We start from the raw sequence: 17,933 nt of genomic DNA, 5'->3' as shown, positions 1-17,933 counted from the left end.
AGCACTAATCCTAATAGTATTGAGAATAGAAGGGTGTGGTCTTTACTTGCGGTTGTGTTTTTCATATTTGTACCTTTTTCTTGGTTCTTTAGATTGTAAGCCCCATGCACCCCTGGAATTACAGAAAGCAGAGGTCACTCGATGGATCTGCCACAGGAGGAGGAGGTACCGTAAAACTGTTGTGTACTCTATATCCTTGTTTATTTCTCTTAGTTTCTTTCTATGCCTAACAATGTGACTTTTGAATTTTCCCTCCAAAAATTGCATTTAAAAGGTAAATTAGTATGGAAAAGAGAAGTGACAGCTCAAAGCTTATCATACGTGTTATTTACGTATGTCTGGTGAGAAGGTGCATATACCAGGTTAAAAAACAGAGGATGCTGTTTTTGTGTTTTTTTATTATTTTATTTTGAAAAACCACATCATTAGGGCAGCTATGTTAGATGGTGTATAGGTCTGACCCATTGGACACTGGATGGATGTAAGGGCAGTCATACACCAGAAGCGTTCCTGTGTTCTCTATGGGGGAGGGGTAGGTTAAGCCAAAGCCAAAAAGCTCTGACTGTGGCTTATCTCTCCAAGAAAAAAATTATTGGGCAGTGATATTCCATCACCTCCAACCCCTGTCATCACTAAGATCAAATGTTGTTGATTATTTGGAGCAGTCCCATACACCTTATTCCAATGCCCGAACCCACCATGTGATGTATGGGGACCTTAAGAGGCAAAGGATACAGCTTGTTGCTTCTGGAATTTTCATCCAGGGTATGTGTAGATCTTTGCTTCTCCTTACAACAGTCCGGCTGCCGCCATAAATATTAGATTGTTGGTGAAACATTCATTTGCAGTCTGTAGAGTGGCAGAGTTGAAGTAAAAGTTTGCTTTAATGTCCAACAAATAAAACAGTGGTTTTTCATGCCCTATGTGTCAAGATTCTTTCTATTTCTTGAAGTTAATATAATTGGAGTTTTTTTTTCTTTTCTAATACAGTTATGGATGCAAGAATTTAGATTTTGATTTAGATTTTGTTGGCTCTTATTATGGATTCTGCAGTGTATACTGTACACTTATCCCAGACGGAGTAGGCAGCCATAGCCCAGAGCACTCCCTCAGCTTATAATGGTATAAATTGGGTGACTTATTATGGGAATTTTTGAGAGGCTCTTTGTATAGTTCCATTGTATGTTGCTGCCTGCTTTATTCCCTGCTACAATGGGCATCTTATCTTCCTTCTCTCTGTTGCTCCTTTAATGCAATATCTTGTATAATCCGGAGGGCTGATTAAATTATGTTGTGGTTGTCAAGTAGCCTTGGGTAAATCCGCCGAAAGAGAGCGTATTATTCGCCTATTATGTTGAGTTGTATTGTAAATGATGAATGTTGTAAATGTCCCAGAAGAGGGTGTAATTCAGCTGTGGGTAGTGTAACAAATAGCGGCTACTAGACGCTTCATGTAGGAGACCTCATGTAAATGTATTAGCCAGCAGCCCACCCCTGTAGCGTGTGGAAATAATATACTACAAGGAAATAAGGGGCGTTATTGTCCACTCACTGTGCAAAGTGGACCATCAAATGGCTTTAACTTGGCATTATAAACTATAGGTACGTTATAATACGGTTAGGTTTCTGATGCTTGACAGCTGTCTACATGAATGTAAATGTTATAAAAAAGCACTAAAGCCATATGACATCCTAGAAAAAAAAAGGTTTTTTCATCAGCAGATGGTGAGGATGGATTAATAGAAGAGGGTTCTTTACTGTAAGAGCAGTGAGACTGGAATTTTATGCCAGGGTTAGTTATTATAGTGAACTTACTAATAGAGTTCAGAAGTGTATTCAGTCTCCTCCTGGAGTGTAATGATGGTACATGGTATAGTTTGAAGAAAGGTAATCAGCCTTAGGGCCCTATTACACGGGACGATTATTGTGCGAAAAATCGTTATATCGTTCGAATTTAAACGATAATCGTTCTGTGTAATTGCAGGCAACGATCGAAAAATCGTTTGTATGTTGTTGATTGTTTATTTTAGATCTGAACCTAAAATTATCGTTAATCATTCGCTGTAATTCCACGTTCGTTTGCTCAAGTTCCGTATTTTTTCACTAATTGTTGAGTGTAATAGCACATTGCCCATTTTTTCCTGAGATCAGAAGGAATAAACGATTTCAGGTTAACGATAAACAATCCCGTTTGCAATCGTTTATCGTTAGTCGTTAAATGTTAAAAATCGCTCTGTGCAATAGGACCCTTACAAACCATGTCCTATTCATGTACACAGTATAAAGTAACTGCAGCTAATGTGCACAGATCTACCTGTTTACCAGCACTATGTGAGTGATGAGACGTGTGAAGCCGTGTACAACCTGCTCTCGGACAATAGACACATCAGAAATTATTGATCGCAGCAGGTCTTGTTGCTCACCGGCTGGTGAATGGCAGTGCGCTCCACTTCGTGGCCAGACGAGGGTCTGACCCCTTTGCTTCATAGACTATAATGAAGCAAAAGATCTGGGATCTTTTGATAGCTGGGGAGGTAAGCGTGCTGGCGCGCTGTCCCCTGGCTGGATCTCAGGATCTGTGTGATCAATAACTTTTTACATGATGACCTGTTAAAATTCTTGCAAATAAAAATAACTCTTTAAGAGGAACCTGTCACCATTTTTATGCCATGTGAGTTACATCAGGGTGGTTTCTGGACCTGTGTGCCCCATGTGCTTTAATAGAAGGATTTCTACCCCAACAAGAGATCTTTGAATCAAGGCTGCATACTACTTCTGGTTATATCTAATGGTGTGTTTACACAGACAGATTTATCTGACAGATCTTTGAAGCCAAAACTAGCAGCAGACTGTAAACAGGGATCAGGTCATAAAGGAAAGACTGGGATCTATCCTCTTTTTGAATCCATTCCTGGCTTTGGCTTCCAAAATCTGTCAGATAAGTCTTTCTGTGTAAACGCACCCTAACAATCATTGAAGGGGGGGTTCTTAGACCTCAAAGGATCAGAACTTTAGGCATGTCTTTCTGACATGTCAAAACTTTTTTTTCATTTTGTTACTCCTTTGAATAAAATCCTGAGCATCTTTACCAACAAAGGGTCCGAATAACAGTTCTCTGCTGATTTTTTTTTTTTTTTTTAACTGCTCGATCACTAAGATATTCCAAACCTTTTTTTTTATTAGCTGCTAAAATTAGCATTGTAGTTTATATTAATGTGCAAAGTATATATCCTCCAGAATGAAGAGAGCTTGTGCTTAGCTGCCACATAATTGTAGGTGGCATACCTGCAAATCAATGCCCTTTATAGGCTTTGAATCACTACTGGGTTGTGTTAGCCAAGCCAACATCTTCTCTAGAAGGAATAGTTACTAAGGATGAGCAAACTTTCCCAACCTAAAAGCTCAGCATTTGACTCCCAGTGGCTGAAGAAGTTGAATGCAGCCCTAAGGAGTCCTGGAAAACATGGATACAGCCTATGCCCTAGGGCTGCATTCAACCTCTCCAGCCACCAGGAGTCAAATGCCGAGCTTTCGGGTTGTGCAAGTTTGCTTATCAGTGTGTAATAGCACTCACTTGTTGTGAAGATTGGGCTGTGTAATAGGGGTTAGAGTCTTTACTGTAAGAGCAGTGAGACTATGGAACTCTCTTCCACATGTCGTCATAGCTGATTCATTAAATAAGTTCAAAGAAGGCCTGGATGCTTTTCTCAATAAATAGAATATTGCTTGTTATGGGATTTAGATTTCACGTGATAGGATGTTCATCCACAAATTTATTTTGATTAGGTAGGAAATGTTCCCCCTGAAATGGGACAATTGGCATCTGCCTAATGTTTTTGTTTGCCTTCCTCTGGATCAACACAGTAGAGTTATAGGTTAAATTTGATGGACTCTTGTCTTTTTTTTCAACCTAATAAACTATGCAACTATATTGCGGGTTGGAAGAGATAAAGTTTCTGCTTGAGGAGAGTGTCAAACTGGTATAAGGAATCTTATAGGCCATGCAGTGCTCCACTGGAGAAAATGACTGTGTTCAGTAGCTCTCTGCAGCTTGCTTATCCTAAAATATAAAGGATCCTCTATCACCTGTGAAATACAAAGGAAACACTCAAAACATGACCAGTTGGTGGGGCATGCGGACTGGAATTGAGAAGGACCATTATAGGGAAAGGTAGCTGAAAAAAGGCTGTGTTTCTGATGGACCACTGCAACTTATGACTCTTATGGAGTCCATTTAGTTCCTTTAAAGTGTCACTGTGGTTTAATTTTTGTTTTCAGAAATCAAAAGTACAGGCGATTTTAAGAAACTTTGTATTTGGGGGTTTTAGCCAAAAAAAGCATTTATATCATGAAAAAAAAGCAGTTTGAAGCTCTCCCTCCTGTCTTCATGGCTTGCTTATGGAGAGGGGAGGGGTGAAGAGAGATGAGGCACCAAAACAGGACAACAAAGAGTTAATATACAGTTAATCACCGGCTATCTCCTCTGACAGTCAGCACTGACCTCTCAGACCTCTGAATACCACTCTCACCCACCTCCGTGTTTGTATAATCCTTTGTTCTCTGTTCTCTGCTGCCGACTAACTCCCTCCTCCCCCTCCCCTCTCTATAGAACAGACAGGGTTGTGTCTGACGCAACAAGTCACAATTTCCTGATATTTTACAGTGAATAGAAAAGAGGGGGGGGGGGGGGGAGGCTGCGAAAAAGGCTTTTTGAATGCAGATAATGGCATATTTGCCTAATAAACCCAATAACAAAGATTCTTTAAATCTCCTGGACTATTGATTTCTGCAAAAAAAAAAGCAGCCTGGAGGTTGGAGCTTCTCCTGTTGAAAAATAAATGATAGTCCAACCAAACGCAAACCAGGTGGCATAGCATGCCGCTACAATCTACAATTTTCATAGTCACTCTCTTTGAATAAGAAGGTGTGTCTAAACTTTTGGTCTGTACTGTATATAATATATTAACCCCTTCACGTCAGCCATCTGTATATATACGTTCCTATTGCACATGCCCTGTGCAGTAGGAATGTACATATACGTTCCTGACTGACAGGGGCTTTGTGATGAGAACGGGATCGCTGCAGGGACAGCGATCCTGCTCTCATCTGTGTACAGCACCGGAGATAATGAGGATCAGCTGCAATTCCGCAGCTGACCCCCATTAACCCCTTAGTGACCGCCGAAACGGCGGTCACTAATGGGCCGGTGCCGCCGCTGTATTTCATCTCCCCCCACCGTGAGATGAAATAAGTAAAAATCAGACCCCAGATCAGCCCCCTAGTGCCCCAGTCACTAACCCCCCCCCCCCTCCCGCGGCGGCCATCGGATCCAAGATGGCCGCCGCGATCACTGTGAACAGACTAATGTCTGTTCACAGTGATCAAAAAAGAAAAATGAATGAAAGCCCCATGCTCTCCGCCACCGGAGGTAGCGGAGAGCATGGGGCAGTCATCGGGACCCCCCCTGTGGGGTCCCGGTACAAGCGATCAGCGGTATATACTATACCGGAGGTATTGTATTGTATTTTAGGTATTGTATTTTAGTAACTGCGCTATTCTAATAACTGTTACTAGCTGCGGTTTTGCTCCAGCAAATTGGCGCTCCTTCCCTTCCGAGCCCTGCTGTGTGCCCATACAGTGGTTTATGCCCACATATGGGGTACTGTAGTACTCAAGAGAACATGTGTTACAAATTTTGGGGTGCTTTTTCTCTCATGTTCCTTTTGAAAATGAGAAACTTTAATCTAAATGTATATATTATTGGAAAATTTTAATTTTTCATTTTTTTACAGCCTAATGGTGAATACTTTCCTCCAGCCCCTGTAGGGTTAAAATGCTCATTATAACCCTAGATTATTTCTTTAAGGTGTCTAGTTTCCAAAATGGGGTCACTTATGGGGGTTTCCAGTATACAAACCTCCTAAATCAACTTAAAATAAGAACTGGTCCCTAAAAAAATCAGTTTTGGAAACTTTCACGAAAATGTGGTAATTTGCTGATACATTTCTAACCCCCGTAACACCCTAAAAAAGTAAAATATGTTTATGAAATGAAGCCAGAATAAAGAGGACATATCGGTAATGTGACTTAGTAACTAATTTATGTAATACAACTTTCTTTTTTTAGAAGCAGAGAATTTCAAAGTTCATAAAATGCTAATTTTTTCAATTTTTCATGATATTTTGATGTTTTTCACAAAAAACACACAAAGTAGTGACCAAATTTTGCCACTAATATAAAGTGTCATATGTGACGAAAAAACAATCTCAGAATCGCTAGCATACGTTAAAGCATCACTGAGCTATAAGCGCATAAAGTGAGACAGGTCAGATTTTGAAAAATGAGCCTGGTCTTTTAGGTGCAAATAGGCTTGGTCTTGAAGGGGTTAAATCTCCTGGACTATTGATTTCTGCAAAAAAAAAAAAAAAAAAGACAGTGACTCTATAAACTTTCCATCTTTTTAGCTGCAAGACTGCGCTATTCTTGCTTTTAAAAGGGACAGAACTGCTAAGTGGGACCTTACTAGATCCCCAAATGGCAATGTGAACGCAGCCTAATTCTTATAAAATATACAATTGCGGGAGGACAAACTGTTCTAGTCTTTCCTCATTAGCCTTGACTAAGCTGGTAGATTGAACTATTTCAATGTCATTGTGACCCCTGTCAAATAAATTCAGGGAAATGTTTTAACTTCGCAAAGAAGTTAAAGTTCCACTGTGAGAAAGAAAACTAAACACTATCTGAGCCTCGGGATTTACAAAGTCAGTCAGCTAAACTATCATTATTTATATCTGAAAGTTCTGACTTTCTCAGGGAAAATGACTGGATTGTGTGAGACCCAACTAGAGAAGAAGATGAATTGAATTTTGCATGTGTCATCAGAAAACTTTGTTTAGTATTACTGTCCTGAAGAGATTTGTCACTTTAGGATGGGTGGTAGTAGAATTGGAGTACACTGGATACTCTTTATATTTCTGGGCCATATTGTGGTTTGTTACATGTAATGTATGTTTTATTGTACTCTCCTCCGTACTAAGGGCCATGCTTGAGTAAATACATATTTATTTCCAGGCTCCCCCCCCCCATCATCTAGCTAGTACCCCTGTAGATATGTTATAACTTTTTACCATTTGAAAATGCCCCAAATAAGAGGGTTGAGTGTTGTACCAGTGCCAGCGTTAAGCATTCGACTACATTTCCTTGACATGTTCATGATTTCCCTCCATGAACATGAAGTCCTTTCCCCCTCCCCCCCCTTCTTTTTATCGGACATCTTGCTTCCTACTAAAATATTATTGTCTTTTACATCTTTAGAGATCAAGTACAACAAGGAAGTCTATCAGTTTATACAATCCCTTTCTACTTCCTGTTCTTCATTTGAAGCAGTATAATTAGTAACTAAACTTTCTTCACGTTAACATCCTTGGTTTAATTGTAATAGTATAACCAAGTTTCATCCTTGGATTAATTGTAATATTATAATGAAAGATGCTAAAATTTCGATTGAAATGTACTTGTTTTTAGATTATCGCAAAAATATACAATGAGATTTTTTTTTTTTTGTTAAAAAGAAACAAACTAAATTTAGTCTAAAAACTTTTTAAGTTTGTAGCCTTTTTCTTTATAAAAGGGAGCAACAGATGTTAGATGCTACCTTGGTTCGATGGATCCTCTGAAAAATGAGAGTTAAAATCTTATTGGTTGGTAGAGTGTATTATAGGCAAATGGAAAGTGGTGGACCGCCCTGATGATTCGTGGTTCAAGCAGCTTGAAAGTAATGATGGGTTCCCTTTTTTAACAGTCTAAATTCCACTCATTTAATTAAAAAAAAAAAATCTGAACACTAAGAACCACGTGATCAAAACTTTTGAAATGTCTCTACAACTTTTTTTTTTTTTTTAAACATCTTAACGACATTGTTAAGGGTAAACAGAGAGGGCTCCCAGCACAAGCCCTCTCTGCAGTGTGCGGTCCCTGGTTGCTATGTGCAGCGGGGGACAGCACGTATTAGCCAGTGCGGCCGATTGCCGCCCCCAGCTAATTAACTATTTAAATGCAGCTGTCAAAGTTGGCAGCTGCCTTTAAATAGCCTTTGTCCCCCTGTCCCTGGTGTCTAGTGGGGGGATCTCCCCCCCCCCCCGATGCAATTGCAGAGGGGAGATCCCTTCTACTGAGCCGTCTGCGGCTAAGCGTCGGAATGACGCTGATCGGGGTTTGGCAATCAGTGTATTTGACCAGAATAATGCAGCACCGATCTGATGGATCAGTGCTCTATTATATACACAGCATTGATCTCAGTGGGAGATAAGTGCTGTGCATATAGAAGTCCCCCAGGGGGTTTCTAATTAATGTATAAATAAAAAAACAGCACCTTTTATTCCAATTTCACTGCACATATAATATTTTTCTGGTTTTGCACTATATTTTATGGAAAAATTAAGTCTGTAATTGCAAAGTATAATTAGTGTTGCAAAAAATTAGGACTCATGTGGGTCTGTATGGGAAAATATGCAAGCGCTATAGCCTTTTAAACGAGGAGAAAAAAACGAAAGCGCAAAAATGAAAACTGGCTCCCTCCTTAAAGGGTTAAATGACAGTGCCCAATTTCTAGATTGAACTGGGAGAAGTGTACGCTAAGAGAACTCTCTCCTTCCTTCTCTTAGTCTCATAATGCAACAGTCTGGGTGTTGAGCACAGAGAGCAAGGAGAGAAGCACTGACCTGTGTGCTTCTCTCACTGCTTGTTCTAGCTATCCGTTAGTTTGAACACTCCAACAATCAAAAAAACTTTTGCGATGTTAAATGTTTATTAATCAGTAGGTACATGTATCTTTGCTTGTCCTAAAACTAGTCCCTCTGGTTTGACCAGGGAAAGTAAGAGCTCCTGAACAATGACCCAGGTGCCTTGTTTTCTGAAAAAGCATGGCCGATGGATATTATTGCAAAATAATAGTGACTATTGGAATTTAAATATGTTATTTCTCTATTTTTTTTTCAAGATAAAGGAAGTAAAAGATAAATTTTTCTAAACCTTCAGATTAAGCTTAGTGCCAAGTTATTTTTTAGCGTAGAGCAGCCATAGACTGATTGCTGTTGACATGGACATACTGTAACCAAGATCGTAGTCAGATTTTTTGCTTTGCCATTAGCCTAAAGGAGAGAAGAACCCTGGCAACAGTTTAGCTGGGTACCATCCCTTATCTTTGTTGTTCGTTTTTCACAATAAAATATCAGCAGACCATCCCTAAAATGTAGCAAAATTTGTGAAAATTGGACTTTATTTAGACTTCATATTCAACTTCAGAGCATTTCCTCTTTGGGTACCATCTACTTGAGGTAGCGACCTTGCAAATCAATGCACAACCCCTTTTAAAAGCCTTAAAACTAGGAATTATTAGGCAATCCAGACTCTCACCTTAAAGTAAGCGTTACTCTTTGTGGTAGACAATCTGGCCTGGCTAATATTTTTCATCAAGTTACAAGTCCTTTTAGAAGGGCCGGTCATTGATCTACAGGAACACTACCCTCCAGTAGGTGGCACCAGTGAGCAAGCCACTTTGCATATTTCTTTTCCAGTGGAACATTGCATGGCCTGTAATTCTCCACACGCCTTTTGTTCTCCAGTGAGATGAACATATCTGGCTGCTTGACCTGACCCTTCTCTCTTATTTCCTGTTTGGCCAGCGTAGACAGATGAGTGTTTTTGAGGACAGTCCATGTTCTCAGATGATAAATCAGGGTGGCTGCTACTAATTTTTACTCATTGTCCTAATGCGTCATCATCAGGAAACATTTCTTTTTCTTTCAAGTACTGAATGTCTGCTGAATGTGTTTCCTCCTCCCTGTGTATAGTTTTCTTTCACTGGTGATGGGAAATAAAAAAAAAATCTTATATGGAAGTGATCTAGAAGATGAATACCTAAGCATTTCCATATAGAATTGTCTTAGTTATATCATTTGTACTATGAAAACACGGGAAGTAGAAATCCCATACTAAGAAGGACACCAACTTACATCCACCAATTGGAGCTTGATAAAGACGCCAGATCGGCGTTGAAACGCGTCACTCGTTTCTACTGTACATTTTATCGGAGTGTGCAATAAAGTGGTGCTTTTATTAGCAACAAGAGTCCCTATTCCTGCACCAAGGCTGGAAGGTCGATCCAATTGGTGGATGTAAGTTGGTGTACTTTGGGCAATTGCATTGTGACGGATGACAATTGCGGGATCACAAGCCGGGCTGCGATACTTCTGCTCAATACAAATGCTTCATAGAGTTGTGCCTAGTTCAGCACAACCTAACCAGGTTAGTTTCCATTTACTGAAAGTCACCTGTTGCTTGATCCACTGAAGATGCTACACTAGTGCGCCTCTGTTTTTTGTATGTTTGTCTATCTGTTGGATACTAAAAAGGAGGGATGTGTAGAATATAATGCTGGGCTCTGTTGGATACTAAAAAGGAGGGATGTGCAGAATATAATGCTGGGCTGTATAACCTAACTACTCCCAAGAAGATGCGGCATGTTCTGTTCTGTCAGATACCTGGAGGAGGATTATTGATTAAACTGGAGTTATAGATTTACCTGTTTTAGCATCGGGGAGACATTCCTTCATAACATTACTCATACATTTTTCTCCAACGCTAGGTAATCTGGCAGAATTGCTGAGGTCATTCTTACTGTTTGATTAGACTTTTTTTTTTCCACATTCTTGCAAATACTTTAAGTCTGATGTAATGTAGTAAAAAGGCATTTTTGTCACTTTTAATGGAAAACAGACAGGAGAAGAGACCAGTATGCATTTCTTAAGGCTGAGCAGTACCCTGGGTGTACTGGCAAAAAGCTGGCATATACTGCAGTATGGGCTTATTGAGTTTTAGTGAACTGTTTGCAGTAAGCTTTACTTCTTTACTTTTTTTTTCTTTTGTAGGCTACACTTTTCAGTCCTGCAAAACAATATGTATAAGCATATGTTGGGAAAGTGGACTGAATGTAGTTGCTTGTACGGACAAGAGAAGCAGCTGAAAGATAGTCCGGACAGCTCACTTCAGCCAGCATTAAGACAGGCTGTGGGGAAGGCACCCTCTGAAAAGTAAATAGATGTCCAGCAGCTTGGCATCAGTTGAAACCTAATAAAAGGGGAGGGGGCACATATTATGACCAGGTCAGGAGGCTAGATGTCAGATCTGGGCTCTTGACTTGGATAAAGACTTTTTTTGATACTTTGAAAATAAAAGTTATGTTTTAACCTGAAGATACCGAGCTGCTAGACATCCATTTACTTTTACACAGTAGTCTGGTTTTTTCCCCGCTCCTGCAAAGGGCATGTAGTTAGAGATGAGCGAACCTCAAGCATGCTCGAGTCCATCCAAACCCGAACGTTCGGCATTTGATTAGCGGTGGCTGCTGAAGTTGGATAAAGCCCTAAGGCTCTGTGGAAAACATGGATATAGTCATTGGCTGTATCCATGTTTTCCAGATAACCTTAGAGCTTTATCCAACTTCAGCAGCCCCCGCTAATCAAATGCCGAACGTTCGGGTTCGGATGGACTCTAATCCGAACCCGGTTCGCTCATCTCTACGCGTAGTATATCCCACACACACTTTGACATACACAGACTGTTTCTAGAGACAGATTTTTCTTAACAACAGGCAGTGGGCAGCAATTGAAGGGAATAGAGACACCTAGTGGCCAAGAGCTGTTTTTCTGGGGTTAGGAGTATTTTTTAATAAATTAAATGATGTACAAAAATGTTAGGATTCACAAGGAGGGAAGTTTCTTGAAACAGCAGTAACCATCCCTTGTGGGCTTACTTGTTTATACTATACTACATAAAAAATATAAATTGTAAACTTGTTTTACATTCTTGCCAAAGGGCTTGTTAGCTACCAGGGCTGTAAGATTTGATGATTTTATTGTTTCCAGTTCATTATGCCTAGTTCAGAAAGCCTCTTAGTGCTAAGCAGAAGCTGAGACACTCTGTCAGAGTAGAAAATGTGTTTCTGGGAGAGGACAGAAGTGCTACTGTAGACCTCGCTCAGTCTGGGTAATAATTGAAGTGAAGGCAGGAATGTTAACAGGCTCAAATATCATAGTCTTTCAGATTTGACATTTACATTGATCCATGAGCCGACCTCTTCTCTGCAGATACAGAAACATCAGTAGTTGTTAGAAGACCTCTATTGAGGCTTGGCTATTGCATCCCGGATTATAATTCATTATCCTGTGCGGCATGGCTCCTAGACCTCTTGAGGAGATGTGAGACTAGTCTGCTGTGAATCAGCTGGTGGTGCAGGGAAAGGTCTTGCCGGACACTTGTGTGCACAGAGTTGTTCTGGGATACGGTGTAAGAATGGTGCGCTTGTTGTAAATCACTCACTGTTCCTTTATACGAGAGTACATGACTGATTTTAAAGGTGCCAGACTTGTTAAATCTCTGACAGTCCCCATCTAAAACCAGGACAAAGGCTGGAAATATGCAGAACAAACCAATCGGTTTGATAATGGATCTCAAGTGCTTTAATCCACTATAAAGAAACATTTTTTTGTATAATGAGGATATATTTAGTTGTTTAAGCTTCTAAAGAGCCAGGAATGCAAGGTAACTACTTGTTCACACACCTTTTGACAGGTACAGTCTGGGCCCCATTACATCACATATTGGGTCTCGTTCGCTGCGGTATGTTGACATACCATCACAAGTTTAGCTTACGTGTGCCATGTTATAGCCGTGAATGTTAACAGACCACACCACGGGGACGTTTTATGAAGATCAGCGTACTCATACATTGGTCTTCGATTATTCCCCGTCACCAATTGCTCCACCAGCGCACTCCTCTTAGTCAAACTGACCTGATCTGCAGGTGTAGATTTCTGCCAGCTGTATTGGGCAAGTGGGCGATATGGAAGGTATGCGCCAAGGATATGGCAGTACGGCAGTGGCGCAGCCTTCATAACTGTCTCTCTCCCCCCCCCATGCATGAAGAGGGAGGAGCCTATCCTCCAAAACGTCTGCAGGACACCAGGTGGATGCTTGGGTGAATGTAACGGCCTGTGAGCGTACTTTTTGTACCAGTACCGAGGAATAAATCTCTTTTGTGTGGACTAACAGTCAGAGTTTGTGGATTTCTTTCATTGAGTGATCCAGTAACACAGAGGACTACGGCCCTCAGGTCCACAGGTACAGGGTGTATTGAACACCAGTTTTATTCTAACTATTTTTTCATGATTCGTTGGACTGAGAAGGGTTTGGTGGAAATTCTGTGGTGAGAATTGCCGTTTGTATGTATACGGTGTAGTTTGTTATTTCATATAACCAGTGTTGTCTACACTTCCACTGCCACCAAAACAGAAAGCTACCCACTCTTTTTTTTTTTTTTTTTTTAAATAGTGTTGAGCGGATTGGTTCTCATAATGTTGCAGAATTTAAACATTTTGACGTATCCGTTAACATTATACTTTTTAGGGTGCACCTACGCCTTATGACTGCTGGACTGTAAAGGGCGACTAAACCAGAAATTCTTGCAAATCTAGGCCATGGATGTCAAATAGGCAGCCCTCCAACTGTTCACAACTGCAATTTTCATCATGCCTGGGCAGCCAATTTTTTGGATTAAGATGTCCAGGCATGATGGGTGTTTAATAGAGATGAGTGAACCTCGAGCATGCTAGAGTCCATCTGAACCTGGACGTTCAGCATTTGATTAGCGGTGGCTGCTGAAGTTGGATAAAGCCCTAAGGCTATGTGGAAAACATGGATATAGTCATTGGCTGTATCCATGTTTTCCAGACAACCTTAGAGCTTTATCCAAGTTCAGCAGCCCCAGCTAGTCAAATGCCGAAAGTTCGGGTTCGGATGAACTCGAACCCGAACTTGGTTTGCTCATCTCTAGTATTTAAGTTTTTAAACAACAACTTTTTACTTGAGACAAATCAGTTTTGCTCACTAATGGTCTGGAGGTTAGACCCAAGGGATCACTAGAGTGAAGCAGGAGAAGCACATGGCTAGGCCCTTCTCTATATTTGCTTATTACTTTGGACTGTAGCTGACTGTATGTTGTCATTCTTTGCTCTGGACACACACACTTCTGTTTTTCTGTGCAGCCACATGATGTGGTGGCGGTGTCTTGAAGCAAGCAGAATGCAGTCAATTGCCTCTTTATTGGGTGCATGGGCTGCAGATTATTGCCCAAAACAGGCAGTCATGTATAGTATAATAACCAATAGAGATGAGTGAATCACTCTCAATTTTTTATTAAAACAGACAAACTATAGTAGCTACAATAGTTGGACTACTGTCAATCATTCATTCAATTTCTGCCATGGACTGTAGTGGATGTCTGTGGATCAACGGCAGTGGACATTGGTAAATGAGCACCCAGTGAGTTATTAAGATGGACGTTGTCTCCACTGTGACTTCCTATAATGCACACCCAGTGACTTGGTATAATGAACAACAGTCACCCAGTTACTTGGTATACTAGACAATGGCTTCACTGCTCCCACAGAAAACCACCCTTCTATGCTCTCCTCTCTGTCCTTATCTCTGTGTTTCTCTTCCTGCTCTAAAGGTCCATTTACACAGAAAGATTATCTAACAGATTATCTGCCAAAGATTTAAAGCCAAAGCCAGGAATGGATTTGAAATTAGAAGAAATCTCAGGCTTTTCTTTAAGACCTGATCTTTGTTTATAGTCTGTTCCTGGCTTTGGCTTAAAATCTTTGGCAGATAATCTGTCAAATAATCTTTCTGTGTAAATGGACCCTAACTGCGTGCTGCAGACTACTCTCCACTATACACAGCACATATATGGCCGCCTCTTGGAAGCCAATCACCTTATATAGAGGGTGAGGTGCTGACATCACAGTGGGGTTTGCATCTGATTGGATGGGAGCTAGGGATTATGGATAATCCCTTGCTCCCGCCAAAAGCCAATTCTTTAAAGTGACTGTACCACCAGGCCCAGGCTGAAGCACTGGAGGTGGGCCGACCCACCCCCAGTGGGAAGAAACCTCGGCCCCTCCATGACATGACTTCATTAGAATCAATGGAACCCTATCATGGAGGGGCTAGGGTTTCCTCGCACTAAGGGCCTGGGCCTGGTTGTACAGTCACTTTAAGATAACATGTGCGGCCACCATGTTTTCTGAATTTGCAAAGCGAATCAGGTGAATTTGCGAATTCCGACGAAGCAAATTTAATGCCTGATTTGCTGTGGAATTCAATATATTAAGAAAATGTAGTTTCATAACAATAAAAAAAAAAAGAAAGAAAAGGAAAGCTGTGGGTAACAGCTTGTGAACTTTTTGGACTATCTTTAGACTGCACTGTGTTGACCGCTGTGGCTTTTGAGCTGTTACAAAACTATAACTCCCATCATGTTTTAAAGTCCCCATTTTTTTCATGTTATTTGTCACTTCACAAGATCTTTCTGTGTGTGTAAGGCTAGGTTCACACTGCGTTTTCAGCATCCGTTTAACGCATCCGGTTTTTTGCAAAAAACGCATGAAAAACGGATTGCAAAAAACGGATTCATTTGTGTGCATCCGTTTTTCCATTGACTTCCATTATAAAAAAAACGGATCCGTTTTTTTTGACGGACCAAAACGGACAAAAAAACGTTGCTGACCCTATTTTTCTGGACGTTAAAAAAAACGGATCCGTTAAACTGATGCTGAAAACGCAGTGTGAACCTAGCCTAAGGATCCAGGCTTCCCAGCATCTGTTATGAGCCATCAGTGGCACTGTCTGGAAACTCTCTTGCATGTCTTTGTAGTTCCCGTGTCCCATCTATTTACTTACAAGTGCACTTCACAAACTTCAGCTGCAGTTTAGGCACTTTCCATTAGCATAGAAATGAAGGTGAGTTAATGATTCATTGGCACCAGCTGACCTCTGGCATAGCTGTGGACCATGATGCAGCTCCAGCTTTCCTTCATGTGTTCCCCCTGCATTCCCTCATCTGATTTAATATTTACAGCCTGATCTGTCTACATGCCTGAGCGCCTGAAGAGAGCAAACGTTTACAGCCCGTCCCTCCCCTGGGCAGAGAGGGCAATTTGATCCAGCTTTCTTCATTCCTCTATTTTACATCATCTTGCGTGTTCTGGAGAAGCTTCGGGGTCCGCATTGCTTCTCTCCTGCCAGAACCTGCTTCCATCCTACTACACAGGGAAATGGATTCTGATTCCGACTCTCCTTTTAATTACTCCTGGCCATCTTTTCCCAGGATGAGAATACACAGGAGGCCAACCAAGCAAGGTAAAAGCAATCCAGACTGCCATTGCTTTTCTGCACTCTTTAGTGCACTATACACAAGTGGGGTCCTCCTTTATCTATCTATCTATCTATCTATCTATCTATCTATCTATCTATCTATCTATCCTTCCTTAGAAAGGCTTTAATGCTTGGCTTTATTCTTCCAAGCACCAGTAAATAGTCTCCAGTTTTTATGCTCAAGCTATGTCGCCTATAGCAATCTATATGCAGGAGAGATGTGTAATTTCTACTCATGTCATGATGGACTTGGTTTCTGCTGATTCTTTTTTGTAAATGTAGATTATATTCCGTTAGTGTACTGTCACACAGGACTGGTCCGCAGTGGGTTCTGCACAGTGTAACCACATGTAAATTCACAGGGTCAAATTGTGGGGTTTGTTGTGGATTTGCTTCTGTATTTAAAACAGTTGCGGATTTTGCTGTAGATCTGATGTTTCTTTAACAGCAACATGGTGAATTTATTGCAGGTTTTGAATTCCCTATTGAAGTTTATGAGAAAAATCTACAGTGAATCTGTAATGGATACATAGAAAGAATAAACATGCTCTGCATTTAAGGAAGCTTCACACATACAGGTTTGACTAAATAACTGAACACCGCATCGAATCTGCTGCTGATCTTGTACGTGTGAACGCACCCTTAAAGTACACTCTGCTGGCTGTCATCATTGCTGTAACCCACAGTGAATTTTCTGATCTGACCTGTGTGGAGATAGCCCAAATGGTGGCGATTAAAGCTACTGATTTGTGTGGACGTATGTCAACTCTCTGGTCTTCTCTTCTACCTTCTTTAAGGGTACAAACACACGCAGCAGATACGATACTGTGTTCAGTTATTTAGATCTAATCTGTTGCGTATCTGCTGCGTATCGCAGCAGTAAATAGGCAGCGTATAAGCCGCGTGTGTTTGTACCCTGAAGCAAAGTTTTGTATGTCTTCTTGTACATGTAAAGTTTTCCTATATAGTACAGCAGTTATTTTTCTGTTCTTGGAACCTATAGGCACGTTCACATGTGACGCACTTGTTGGGGTGAATTTTAAAACAAGATACTTTACAAGGTAAAGTGCAGTGCTAGTGAATAAGCTTTTACAAAGTCCTTGGTTATTGGAAATTACCTTGGGATATCCAGAAGTAGCCGTGTCTGTACCTTTACTTAGTGTGTATGGGTGGAGGTCTGGTCAGGTTGCTTGGGTCTATTTTGAAGTTATAGCAGGTGGTGTCATGATTATAATAATCATCATGTGTTATTACTGCAGATTATAAGGTTTTTATGATGATTGGTCATGCAAAACGGGGACAAAAACTGCATGGAGAAACTGCTGTTAATTGCAGTAAAATTATATATGGTTTTGATACCTGTATGTGTGAATCCACCTTAAGAAACCAGTGACAGAGCTGCAAAGCCCAAACAGAAGAAGAAATATTAGGGTAGGCTATAGGTAGGTCACAGTAAGGTACAGGGCTCCATCAGCCTCATACTAACACTATAAGGGCTCATGCACACGGAGCAATAGACAAAGAATTGAAGAGAAAAGATTTCTGCTTCAAATTTCTCTTTTACTCTGCCGTGGCAGAATAGGAGCTAAATTTGAGCGGAATTCGAGCTGAATTAAAGCAGAATGCAAGCGGAATTTAAGCAGAATTTTTAAGCAGAG

At 40.7% G+C, this 17,933-nt stretch overlaps 1 protein-coding gene across 3 annotated transcripts in view; it reads left to right on the top strand.

Annotated features, from left to right (window-relative positions):
* ARHGEF28 (Rho guanine nucleotide exchange factor 28) overlaps nucleotides 1–17,933 on the top strand; it is a 159,870-nt gene that overhangs the window by 62,993 nt on the left and 78,944 nt on the right. For 2 of the 3 annotated variants that reach the window (XM_069962804.1, XM_069962803.1), the window contains exon 7: nucleotides 93–165. In XM_069962804.1, the coding sequence (XP_069818905.1) occupies nucleotides 93–165 (73 nt within the window). Of the gene's footprint in view, nucleotides 1–92; nucleotides 166–16,013; nucleotides 16,261–17,933 lie in introns of those variants that run through there. The other variant, XM_069962806.1, reaches the window with a different exon arrangement.

Source organism: Dendropsophus ebraccatus, chromosome 3 (genome assembly GCF_027789765.1).
Source record: "Dendropsophus ebraccatus isolate aDenEbr1 chromosome 3, aDenEbr1.pat, whole genome shotgun sequence".
NCBI classification, from domain to species: Eukaryota; Metazoa; Chordata; class Amphibia; order Anura; family Hylidae; genus Dendropsophus; species Dendropsophus ebraccatus.
This window is presented reverse-complemented; position numbering and strand designations above follow the sequence as displayed.